Source organism: Myotis davidii, unplaced genomic scaffold (genome assembly GCF_000327345.1).
Source record: "Myotis davidii unplaced genomic scaffold, ASM32734v1 scaffold663, whole genome shotgun sequence".
Classification (NCBI taxonomy): Eukaryota; Metazoa; Chordata; class Mammalia; order Chiroptera; family Vespertilionidae; genus Myotis; species Myotis davidii.
Window position 1 is genome coordinate 4,057,340 of NW_006295816.1, and position 13,413 is coordinate 4,070,752.

General features: G+C 49.4%; 1 protein-coding gene across 1 annotated transcript in view; it reads right to left on the reverse strand.

Moving 5' to 3' along the window:
- Positions 1-13,413, reverse strand: part of CNTN4 (contactin 4) — a 332,854-nt gene that overhangs the window by 113,779 nt on the left and 205,662 nt on the right. The window contains exon 4 of the mRNA XM_015568361.1: positions 12,557-12,732. Coding sequence (XP_015423847.1) covers positions 12,557-12,732 — 176 coding nt within the window. The remainder of the gene's footprint in view (positions 1-12,556; positions 12,733-13,413) is intronic.

Sequence of the window (13,413 nt, forward strand, 5' to 3'; positions counted from 1 at the left end):
CCATGCCTATTTTCTATTTGTTATTCCTTATTGGAGGATATTTTCCCATTGATTTTTAGAGAGAGTGGAAGGGAGGGGGAGAGACAGAGAGAAAAAAACATTGATTTGAGAAAGATACATTGATTGGTTGCCTCCCACACAGGCCTGGACTAGGGCAGGGATCGAACCTGCAACCGAGGTACATGTCCTTGACTGGAATCGAACTTGGGACCTTTCGGTCTGAGGGCAGATGCTCTAACCACTGAGCAAATAGGCCAGGGCTGTTTTTTCCACCTTGAGGTAGTCCACTGACTAATTATTATCTCTATTATCCATCTATGGGATGACTAAATGAGAATTAAAAAAAGACACCCAAACCACCGCTCACTCACAGGCAGGGGAGAGCTCCGTGCAGACCGCCTTTCCCATGAGACACAACTGCCCCGCGCAGCTGAGGCGGACACGGGCCTGTTTTCATAAACGGACCTGGAGACCGCAGCTCAGTAAGAGGCAGGGGGAGCTGCCACTCATGTGCCACGCCCACCCGGATCACCAAGCCCCACGCACGCCCATCTCCTGATGACCTGGAAATGAAGTCTGGGGAGGTGGCTGAGAGAGCGCCCTGTGGAGGAACGCTGGCCTGGGGGGCAGTGGCCTGGGTCCGAGGAAGCCCCCTGAGGCCCCTTCGGTCATGGAATGGCAGCAATGGCTTCTCCGCAGCTCTGCGAAGAGTGACTAATGGACGTCGCTGGCCTGTGTTCCGTGGTGCTGCCTTAGTTAACAGTTCAGGACTCCCGTGCCTCAGAGGAAAAGACTTCTCAAGGGATTTAGGCGATGCCTGGCCTGCACCTGTACCTGGTGACTGCTCCTGAGAAATGACAAGGGCCCTGGCCGGGCAGATCAGCGGGTTAGAGCATCGCCCCATTTGTCCAAGTTGCCGGTTCCATCCCTGGTGAGGGCACATGCAGGCATCAACCAATGAATGCGTACATAAGTTAAACAGCAAACGGTGTTTCTCTCCCACACTCCTTCTCTCCCCCTTCCCCTCTCTCTCTAAAGTCAATCAATCAATCAAAAGACAAGTATTCTTGTTTGAATGGTTGTTTGAGAACACAGACCTGAGACTGGGGCGCAGGGACACAGGAGCCCTGCCTTGCCTGGGGTGACCCTTTGGACTAGACTGCGAGGCTCCCAATGTGACGTCATGGAAGATCGGCCAGCCCTGAGCTTGTCAGCCTTGAATTCTGTATGATGCCCACAGGCCGGTGCTGTTTGTAGGGCGAGTAGGCTAGAGTCTGTGGTTTAGTCTGTGCATCATGCTTTGGACCTTATGATGCTATTAATGGACACTCCTTTTTAAAAATATATTTTTTATTGATTTCGCGCTTTGGACCTTATGATGCTATTAATGGGCACTCCTTTTTAAAAATATATTTTTATTGATTTCAGAGAGGAAGGGAGAGGAGGAGAGAGACAGAAACATCCATGAGGAGAATCATTGATCAGCTGTCTCCTGCACGTCCCTTACTGGGATCGAGCCTGCAACCCGGGCATGTGCTCTGACCAGGAATCGAACTGTGACCTCCTGGTTCTTAGGTCCATGCTCAACCTCTGAGCCATGCCAGCCGGGCATGACACGTCTTAATTTAAAACTTACTATAAAGCTACAGTGATCAGCTGTGTGGTACTGGCATAAGAGCAGGCATAGAGATCAGTGGAATGGAACCGAGAGTCCAGAGGACTTACACGTAAGCTGCATAGAGTATTGACAAGGGCAAAACCATTCCCTGGGGAGAGAACCATCTTTTCAACAAGCGATGCTGAAACAAGCTGACTGTCCACATGCAAAGGAATGAATTTGAAAAAATTAGGAAAGAGAAAGAAGCTGGATTCCAGCACCAACATACACAACAATGAACTCAATAGGAAACACAGATCCAGACTCAAGATTAAGACACTCTAAGCCTTACTGGAAAACATAGGAGTATGTTTTTGTGACTTCGAGCTATGATTTCTTAGCAATGACACCAACAGCACATGCAATGACAACAAACACTATAAATTAGACTTTGTCAAAATTAAAACCTTTGGGCTTCAAATGACATTAACATGAGAGTAAAAAGACAACCTGTAGCGTGGGAGAAAATATTTGCAAATCATATACCTGATCAGGAACTTGCACAGGATAAATATAAAGAAAACATACCACTCAGCAGTGGAAAGACAAACAACCCAATTTAAAAAGAGGCAAAAAGTCTGATTACACATATCGCCAACGAAGATGTTACCAATGGCCAATACACACATGGAAAGCTGTTCAGCATCATCAGCCATCAGTGAAATGCAAACCAAACCCACAATATGAGCCAGGCAGTGTGGCTCAGTTGGTTGAGCATCGTCCCATGCACCAAGAGGGCACACGTTCAATTCCCAGTCAGGGCGCGCGCGCGCACATGCGCACACACACACACACACACACACACACACACAACATGATACTACTTCGATATCCACTGTGATGGCTAAAATAAAAAAAAAGAGAGGCAATAAACAGCTTGGTGAGGGTGTGCAGAAACTGGAACTGATACTACTTCAATATCCACTGTGATGGCTAAAATAAAAAAGAGAGGCAACAAACAGCTTGGTGAGGGTGTGCAGAAACTGGAACCCTCACACAGTGTTAGTACATTATAACATGTCACAGACAATTTAGAAAACACTTTGCTCAAAATGTTATACATAGTGTTACCATTTGACCCAGTAATTCCACTCGTAGGCATATAGCCAGAAGAAATAAAAACATATGTCCACATAAAAAAAAATCTGTAAATCAGTGCTCATGGCAGCATTACTCAAAACAGCCCCAAAGTGGGGACAACCCAGATGTCCGACAACTGATGGATGAATAAACAAAATGGTGTTATTTCCACCCAATGGCATATTATTTGGCCATAAGAAGAAATGAAGGATTAACAGATGCTACACCATCGACGAACTTGATAGCATTATGCTAAGTGAAATAAACAAGCCACAAAGCCCACATATACGTGATTTCATGTCTAGGAAATGTCCAGATGGACAAATGCCTGAGACAGAAAGTGCAGTAGTGGTGGCGGGTCTGGGAGGAAGAGGAGCGACTAGTCATGAGGACAGGGTGTATTTTTAAGGTAATGAGAATGTTCTGGAAATTCCCTGGTGGTGATGGTTGCACCACCTTGTGAATATACCGCACACTAACTGAGTTGGACGTCTTAAATTGTTGAATTATCGCATGTGACATCTCTTAATAAAGCTGTTACCAAAAAGAGATGGCATTGACAGTGAGGCTGCACTTCTTTAATGAGATTTTTAGGGAAAAGAGAAACACTATATTTAATACCCATCTTTATTGAAATTGGAGAGTACTTTCCAATTTAAAAAAATATAAAAATAGTGCTTCTCAGTTGAAGGAAATAGAATATTTCAGAGGAAATGTCACCTCCTGAGCTGCTGGTAAAGACCAAGGGAGTTCTGTTCTTCTACTCTTTCCTTGGTCGATTTGGACATTCCTTCAGCTTCATTTACTCCACAAGTATTCATCAGCGTGTATTCAGAACTGCCCGCCCTGACGCTGACAGCATTTTAAAAAAGGAGGAGAAAGTGGTCATCTGCTGAACTTAAGGAATTCCGTCCGTGGACCCCTCGCATCTTAAGAGTAAACGTGGACTCGTGGCTGAGGCCCAGCTCCCGGCCTGCCGGCGCTGTCGCTGGGGAGGGGTTCGTGCACGACCCGAAGCTGTGACTGTGGGTGCCACAGGCCGGGCAAGTGTCTGGCAGCAAATCGCTACTCTGATCACAGTGTGAACTTTAACTACACACACTGCGGACAGGTTCCTGGGAGCCGTGTCATCCACAAGGGTCAGGGGCCACTTCCGAATTTAATTGCCCATAAAACATCCAACAGAATAATGCAGTTCTTGGAACACATACACGCACACACACGGGCACATGCATACACACACCGGCACACAGGCACACACGCACGCACATACACATACACACACACACACACACACACACACACTCCTTTTCATGATGCCCCCGAATGTGAGATGAACCACTGACCCTGAAGCTTGCTCTGTTCTCTAAGGGATGGCCCGGAGCAGCGGAGTGCAAACCAGCCCGGCTCCGCATAACCGCACGTCAGCTCGTGGTGAGTGGGCTGCTCAGACCCCGCCCTCCGTGCCTGGCGCTGATGGGGGACCTCGGAGCCTGCCCTCGGTGAAGCGATGTCACAGCAGGAGCGGTAAGGACGCACAGGGGACCGCCGTGGAGCTGTCGCGGCCACAGGTAGGTCAGGCGCTCTGAGTGCGATAATGGCTGGTTCCCAGGGCTTTAGAGTGCAGACAAAGGGGTCAAGTTCAGGGAAAATGACTTAGAAAAAGAAGCCCAGAGAGAGGGACGCCAGGCCAGCAAGCTCCGCTGCTCCTGTCAGATCCTTGCCCTGCAGAAGGGGCCGGCCCGCCTGGTCCCAGGAGGCCTGTGGAGAGGCAGGAGGGCGTGCTCGTTATCGCATCGGGTCAGGCTGCGCACAGGCCCCCTGTCATGCTCCCCAGGACAATGCACAGTGTGGCCCACGCCTTGCCCAGGGGCCCCCACTTCCATCAAGGCTTCTTCTCGCCCTGGCTCCCTGGGCTGCTCACCTTGGCCGCACTCCCAGGTGGTCTCACTCATCCTCGATGGAAGTGGCCAGGAAAGGCCATGTGGCCTGTGAGTTTCCTGGGATGGTGTAAGCGAGTCACCACATGTTCGGTGGCCTCGAAGGACAAACATGATGCACCCCTGTTTCATGCAGCATCATTCATGGCGGCCAAGACATGGAAACCACCAGCATGCTCTGTGACAGAGGACTGGGTACAGAAGATGTGGGGCAAATATTCAACGGAATACTACTCAGCCACAGGAAAAGAAGAAATACTGCCATCGCAGCAACATGGGTGGCCCTGGAGACCACCACGCTGAGCGAGAGAAGTCAGTCAGAAAAAGCCAAGCACCATGTGTAACTGGAAGGAGATACACCTGACAGGCCAACAGCTACAACTCCTAGTGTCTGCCCAGGAACAGGCTTTGTGGACGGGACCAGGACGGCATAAATAAGACTGATGGTGCACACCTGTGGCTCTCAATTATTCGTTACATCGCAATTCGCAATCACCCATGGCCCCAGAACCAACAGCACGGCCGTGCACCACCCAGTCTTCTACCTTCTAAAGTTCTCACTGGACACTAACTGTCCTGATTGCTGTCTTTTTAGAATTATAATGAGTGGCGGGAATAATCTATCAAAAGCGTTATTTCAGAAATTCAGCAAGATTTGCTCTGATTTCTTCCAACTATTCAATTTGAAAATTTCACTCTTTTATTGAAGATCAAAGCCCCCCCTGATCAATGTTTTCGGTTCTGCCACCCAAATGTTCCTGAGCTGATGGAGTTCTGATTGATCTAAATAATCACACACAGCTTCTCCAGTCCCCTGCCAACGCCGACTGCGACTGCGCGGAAACAGAACTGCCTCTTGCAGCAGCTCCCTCAGTAAATGCCTACAAGCTCCTCAGGGGCGTGGCCAATGATCGGAACCCCAGCTACTGTCCTGCTTGACTGCACACTTCATTCCTTGGCTATGAAAAATCAACGAGTGATTGAGTATATTTTAAAAAATATATTTTTTATTGATTTCAGAGAGGAAGGAAGAGGGAGAGAAAGATAGAAACATCCATGATGAGCAAGAATCATTGATCGGCTGCCTCCTGCACGCCCCCCACTGGGGATCGAGCCCACAACCCAGGCATTTGCCCTTGACTGGAATTGAACCTGGAACCCTTCAGTCTGTAGGCTGACGCTCTATCCACTGAGCCAAACCAGCTAAGGCCTAATTACTGAATATGAAGAGCAGTGAATATTTGGCGTTTTCTGTGACTAGAACGATGATCAAGGCCCAGGAACCAGGTTGCCAAAAGCCCCAGGGGAATGCGGCACAAGATTCCCAATGGGCCACACTTTCCTGGTCTCTGTTGCCATGGCCTCGATCTCCGCCCACTCTGATCGCCGCAACGCCCAGAGGGCACCTGAGATGAGGACTCGGAAGGGCTTGCTGCAGTGGCCAGGGAAGAGGTTTCTTTCAGTGAGTCTGTCTGTGGTGAAAGGAGATATTTTTACCATAAACACTGTGGGCTGCCACGTGGCTGACCAAGCTGACAGACATCAGCCTTAGAGTGGAGTTGTTTATCAAGACACTCATCCTTGTCAATTCACTGCTCAAGGTCACAAAGGCCAGCACGGGTACCTTCTGCACCCCAAAGTGCCCTTTGTGTATCTCCCTCCTTCCTCTCCTTTCCCCACCCTTTCTCTCCTCCGTCCCTTTTCCCTGACGCAGGCTCAGGAGACGGACACGCAGTGTATGCAGTGTTCCTGCCTGGTTTCCGCCCGGGCCAGGCACCAGCAGAGATAAGCACAGACGTCAACCCGCCCTGCTTCCCAAGAGCAGCCCCTGCCGGTGGCCACGGCAACACCAGCTCCCGCAGCCGCGGAGCCGGTGAGTGAATGCTCTAGTTGGGCCTGATGAGTGTGGAGGGAGTACTTACCTGAGGGCTACAGTCACCCACCACCACCACCACCCAAGATGATGAATAGCATCTGACTCTTGTTTTGAAGACCTGAACTGTTAGAAAACAGCCGAACGTCCAGGAAGACGGCCCAGAACAAGGCGTGTGAGGCAAACAGGTGGCAGGCGAGAATGTGGAGTGATGTGGATGATGCTCCTGAAAGCTCTCCCTAGTACTGTGCATCGAAGGTGCCCCTTCTCACACGTGGGGGAGGAATGACGGTGAGTGAGGAAACTTATAATAATATGTCATTCACCGCTTGGGGATACCGTTTACCAACTCAGTTATTTACCATAAAATTTCAATATCCAGGATGTTTCACAACCTCCTTGCAATAATTTGGGAATTTACATATTACCTTTTGGAGCAGAAATAGTGTTATTAATTATTCTCATTATGGAACCTGAGACCAATTATATTAAAATTAGAGTCACAAATGTATGCAAGATTGCAGTATACACCATTACACTTCTGTATGTTAACAGTAAATCAGCATTATGACTGCATCCAGGAAGCCTAGAACTAAAAAAATCAAAAGAAAAAAAATAGCGATGAATGTACTACATCAAAGGCTGCCAACACATTAAAAAATCCACTCCTGTGTCTACAGAGAAATACATTTTATCAACCACGAAAATCTACGGTTTGAACGTAAGTTCTGTCAGTGAAGTGTAGTTGCAGGTGTCTGAGGGGGACAGGTGGACTGACTCCGCCCACAGCTCCCTCGGCGAAAGTCAGCTCACCTCACCCACCCTCAGGTTCCTCACCAAAAATTAAAATAACGCCTAGGGTTCTGCTGAAAACTGAACAGTGGTTCCAGGCGCTTCGCACGAGGCCTGACGGAGCCACACAATCACAGTGGAATGATCATTGGAGCCAACAAGGCCTAAACCCTCCACGTGAGCCAGGCAGGGATCCACGAGTGTTATTAGAACCCATTGATTTGCTCCACACAAAAAGGAAGTCGAGGGATTCACCCCATTTTATGGATAAAGAAATGGAGGCAGAGAGAAGGCCTCGCTGGAGGTCGCAGGGTTACAGGAGGAGCTCATTGGCATCCCAGATAATGGAACTCCAGGCCTGTGCTCTCAACCACTATTTTAGGTTCTTAGTAAACCTTAGCAAACATTAGCGTCCCTACTTTAGAAAGACAGGAAAGGGAGGGGAAGAAGGGGGAAGAGAAGAGAGAAAGGAAAGTAGAGAAACCCTTATAGTATCACTTTCTTGCACCAGAAGCTGCCTGGGGACTCTGCCTGTGATCTGTAATTTAATCTTCCTAACAGCCCTGCGAGGGCGGAGCCTTAGGGACACTGTGGGCCAAAGTGAATGGCGCTCAGGGCTCCATCCCAGTCCCTCTCATCTCCGGCAGTGGTCTCTCCGTGTCTCAAGCCCACTTTCCAACTAAAAAAATCAAGTGATTTGGGTATTTTGTAAGTATATAAGCATGCACTGCAATTTAGTTAAAAGGGATCCATTTCTACACATCAGAGAACAGTACAGGCAGGGGACGGGGGCGGGGCAGCCAGGTGATGGGCTATAGCTCTTCCTTCTACAGACTCCGCTCCCAGGCCAAGTTTTTAGGACACAGTGACCCGCCATACCAGGTTTGGTGCCTTCCACACAGGAACTTCTTTATTAGGCTCCGCCTCCTGCCCCACCCACGCATTCCCTCATCTGGAACTAAGAGGACTCCTGTCTGCCCAGTGGCCTCCTGGAAATGCTGGCACCCACCTCCAGGCACTCCCCGGGCCCTCGGGAGGTCCTGACCTCCAGGCCCAAACACAGCCGGGTGACTTGAACGTCCAAATCTTACTATTTATTCACTTATTCAGCAGCTATTATTGCGAGTTTCCTCAGTGCCAGGCACTGGGCCCACCCTGGCAGATTCATCCCTTGAGCCCTCTTGCCCCTGGGGGAACAGGAGTGAATGACAGAGGGTTTGGTGGCTTGCAATTAGAAACAGGCCAAGTGACAGAGAAGGGACTACTGATGGCCTCCGCCTGCAGGGGGCCAGGGGAAACGCGGTGAGGTCCACATTTTATCACAACACCGTTTGCTCATGCAAATGCCCACACCTCATCGACAGTGACTTAAATCACGCTCGCTCTGTCTAATCTAGGGAGGATTTCGAGCTTAAAGATATTGAATGAAGAAACTGGGGGAGGGGCCGGTTCTTAAAGGCATCCTGTCCATGAACAGAAGTTTTGCTTATGTGATTTCCTTCTTTTCAAATGCTAAAAGCAAGAGATTGACAAATTCTGTCTACAAGAGCAGCATGAAGACAATTACAAAAATAATCCATCAAATAAGAATGACAGTCTAACTGATAGGATTATCTTCCAGGTACAATGATATGAAGTATTTAAATGAGATTTGCAATGGTGGCCTGTGGATAAGGAAGAATGAATGGGTTGCTTGTGAAGGCGACAGGTGTGACGCAGGGCGCACTGAACTGGGGACCCAGGCCGCTCTCCTCGAATGTCATGAACAAACTGCACAATTAACAGTGAGTAATGCAGTGACCCTCATCTTCATTGACGTCTTGGAAAAAGGATACAGGCCAAGAAACCCGTGAGGGTGTTTCTGCCCTAAAATCCTATGAGTAAAAATAAGGGGTATTCTCTCTTGCATATTGCAGTTCAGACTGTGGTCAAAGGCAATGCTCCTTTCCCCGCGATGATGGGAACGCTCCGGGGAAAGCAACTACTCGGGAACATTCAAAAGAGGGCATCGTCTTGCTTCCTCTTACATCCGAAGGAAAAGGGTCTCATTCCAACCATTTAAAAAGGCCTTTTGAATACAGGCCTATCTTTCATCTTCTTTTTGATGAAAAAGAATAGGAAAAGGAAGTCTAAAGACTATGAATGGATCAGGAGGTTAAATCCTCCAGAAAATGACTAGGTGAGAAAGGGTGTGGGGTTAGAAAGAGACATCGTCCCAAACCATCTTGACACTCGGATTTCCTTTGTTGTGTGGCTGTGCAGGCGATGAGTAAAGGAAGTCCTTCCTTCCGCGTATAACGTGTCCCAGACGCTGGCGACACAAGGCTGCCCGGGAGTCGCGGCTCAGCACACGGACTCTCCTAGGAGTCCAATCGTGATAAATGAACAGACGTGCACCATCATCCCAGGCGGGTCCCGGGAGGGATGTAGAGGATGCTGCTGTGCAGGCGGAGAGGCAGGAGGGAGGCGCGGGGAGGGGTGGGGCCTGGGGAATCGCTTCTTTGTGAGCCCGATGCTGTGGAAACTGTCTTAGGAGGCCACACCTACCTGAAAACTAAGGACCCGAAGGGAGCTGTGGCGAGCAGGACAGAAGCGTAAAGGGGCAGAGGCTACCCACGCGCCTAGGCCCTTGTGCAGAAGACGGCTGGGCCTGAGAAACTAGAGGCTGTGCACCCGGACTTACTCTCAGTGCCGCCTAAGGCGCACCGCAGGCCCGCGGAAGTCAGCAGATGATGCCCTGGCGGCTGTGGGAGGGATGGTGGAAGGAGACCCTGGGCAAGCACAGGGTCATAGCGAGGCATTTGGCAAAGACGCTCAAGACCTCCCGCGGGAGCAGGCAGACGGGGTCAGCCGTAGCACGTTCGGGTACACTTGCTGCTAAGTGGAGAGGATGCGAACAACATGACTGTACAGTTCAGCCTCATCTTAGGGGGCGCTGTCTCCTGGCAGGGCCCCGTCCAGGTGCACACATTGTATCAGTGATTGGACGGGACACAGGCCTGTCCAAGTTTATCTGACACCGAAGGAGGGGGATCAATATGTCAGATACAAAAAGACTGAAAACAATTTCAACGTGGATGACGCAAAGGGGCACTGTCCGGAGGTGACCAGGTGGGTAAGGCGATCCTCTTAGCTCAGGGTGATGGTGCGATTGGGGGGCTCAGGGTGCAGACACTGATGAGAAATCAATCCTCAGATTTCACGTCACTGTGTGTTCAAAACAAGGTCGGAACACAGGACTGGGGCCTTAACAAAAGTGACTGTCGGTGTCGGGGGCGTTCCTGAGAACAAGGCCCCAGCGTGGGCTGCCACTGTCCCCGTGTCCTTCTCAAGGTCAAAGCGCCCGCGGGGAACTGAGTACAGTCCTATGTGGTCACAAGGAGCATGACGGGGTGTGCTGAGTAGAAGAAGGCTGTGAATTAAGTGCCTGGGAGGGAAAAGGGCCATGATCACAGCTTTAGAAGCCCGGCGAGAGCCTCACAGTGAGCGGGCACAGGGGGGCGTCAGCTGTTTGAAGGCGGAGATGTCGGGTGAGCTTTGCGCTCTGGACCAACCGGGCGGTCGGGGTGGGTCTGATGGGTGCTTGCAGGGGAGGCCTGAGCTCTCTGGTTGTAGAATTTTCGAAGCTGGGTGGTTGTCAGCCCAGGATTCCGGGGGCAGGATGCCCACGTCACACTTGAGGGGGGATGAGCAGATGGGTGCCAGACACCGGCCCTCAGGCCACCTCGCCCACAAAATGAGTGGCGGAGCTTTTGCTGTGGCTAAACCACAGCATTTCAGTGAGCGTCTGTCCTTCAGATGGGCCTTTTGGTAGCAGAAATGCCTGGATTTCTACACCAGGGTAGTCGTACGCCTCGGTAGTTTGCTTTTTAAATGTCATAAGGGCGAGAAACTAAGAGCCGGTAATGCAAAGTCAATCCCTTTGTTGTGGTTAGCACTGTTGTTTTGAAAAACTTCCTACATGATGAAATCCCAAAATCAAATAAGTACAAGAGTAATTGAATACAGAGATTTTTCTACACTAAGCGCCATCGATTCTATGATTATTTTCCAAAATGAACCCAACAAAATTCATCTGTCATTACTAAGCAGTAAGTATGGCTATGAGGCATGTATTACACCAAGAGGAATAAGCATTAGCTGGACACATTCCCTCCATTATTCTGCACACCCACGCGTGTTGGGAAGACATCAAGTGGTCCTGGAGTCCCACACATGCCCAGGACTCAGCAAATTCATTTCCCGGCTAATAAAAATGCCACCAAACAGCAATAATAGATTCAGCGCTGGACAGTAGGTGTACTTGATGCTGGGTTTCCGGAGAGGATTTTGTTGATGAGAATATTCTAGTGTTACTGCTCACAGAATTTGTAACTATAAAACCTTAGACATTACCGCCACACTCTGTGAGTGGGGATTTTACACAAGGAAATGTATGATCATGTGCAAATACATAAATCCTCAAAACCGGTGATCATCAATCCCCCAACCTCTGTGCTCACTCCCTACCCTCCCCCCCACCACCCCTGGGGTGCTCGCCTGTGGGTTTCATTTACCCCACACTACTCCTGACTTCCACTTCCTCCCATATCCGACAGTCTCCCGAACTTTTATGAGCTGGTGGTCTTAAGAGATGGCAGGTTGTTTTTTAAATGCTCTAAACTAGGAATATAAAAGGTATCATAGAAAGGTAACTTTCATTGTCTTCATTTTCTGTTATCATAGTTGTTTTAAAAACGTCCTTAACTTTTGTAAGAAGAAAAAACGAGAGGATTACAGAATTAATAGATTATCATGGTCTTCTCTCACTGAGCTTTATGGTTAAACACGTCACATTTAGTAGTAAGTTAATGGCAGTTCATTTGCTTATTTCTACACACGCTTTATAGTGTGTAACGTTTGTGCCCGTGAACTTACACGTGTGTACATCAGAGCGTGTGTTCATTGATGTGTGTACTGAGAAGCGTATAACGCAACCATGACATAATCCAACCATCTCAATGGTCAGAAAAGCAGAAGGCAGCTACCTCCCCACACGGATTTACAGTTTATCCTACGAACACGCTATTCCCAGAACGCGCGAGAAGGGTGAGCCGGCGTATAACACATGAAAGCCTCTTCGATTTCTGAAAGACACTGTGTGAGGGCGGATGGGTGCCGCGGCACAAATACCCTACGTCACGTCGTTGGCTGCGCGACGCAGCGGCTACTTACAGGCGAACCGCAGCGGTGCCTCTCTGCTGACCACGGTCCCGAAGGCGTTGGTGGCCACGCACTGGTAGGTCCCCGCGTCGCGGGTTCTGTTGGGGCTACTGATCAGCAAGCTGCCTTCCACCACACTGTAGCGGAAATCCATGCCCGTGTCAACATCCGTTCCATTGAACTTCCACCTGCAGAGGGAGAATGCCGGGAGATAAAGCCTGAACAGCAATCAATGCTTCCGAACTACCGTCCACAAGGCATGACAACAGGAGGAGCAGGCACCAGCCTGTGGCTTTCTTTAACAGGAAAAGAGTGAGAAAGCTGCCCCAGCAGCAGTGACGAATGTCTGCAGGGAGAGCGTGTCCCTTACAGACACGATGGCGGTCGCCTGGTGGCACCTGCTTTAACTACTGATGACGCCACAGAGGGTTCACTGTGGGTCTGCTTTTTTGCTTATTAATTAAGCCCAGAGCATCTGCAGAAGTTTCTCCAAATAGGGTCCCTCTGTACCCCCCTCTCTGGTTTGTCGTTATTCTTTAAAACATATTTATTGATTTCAGAGAGGAAGGGAGAGGGAGAGAGAGAGAAACATCCATGATGAGAAGGAATCATTGATTGGCTGCCTCCTGACACCCCTCACTGGGGCTGTCCCGGACCAGAATTGAACCTGGGACCCTTGGGCCCGCAGGCCGATGCTCTATCCACTGAGCAAAACCAGTCAGGGCTGGTTTTTGATTTTATATAATAATTTCTACAGGGAGAAATAGGAACATGTTGAAGTTACGATTTCTTAATGTGCATACTGAAAGCCTATAGAATAGTGGATAAGAGGATGGACTTTGATATAAGACAGACATGGCTTCAATTCC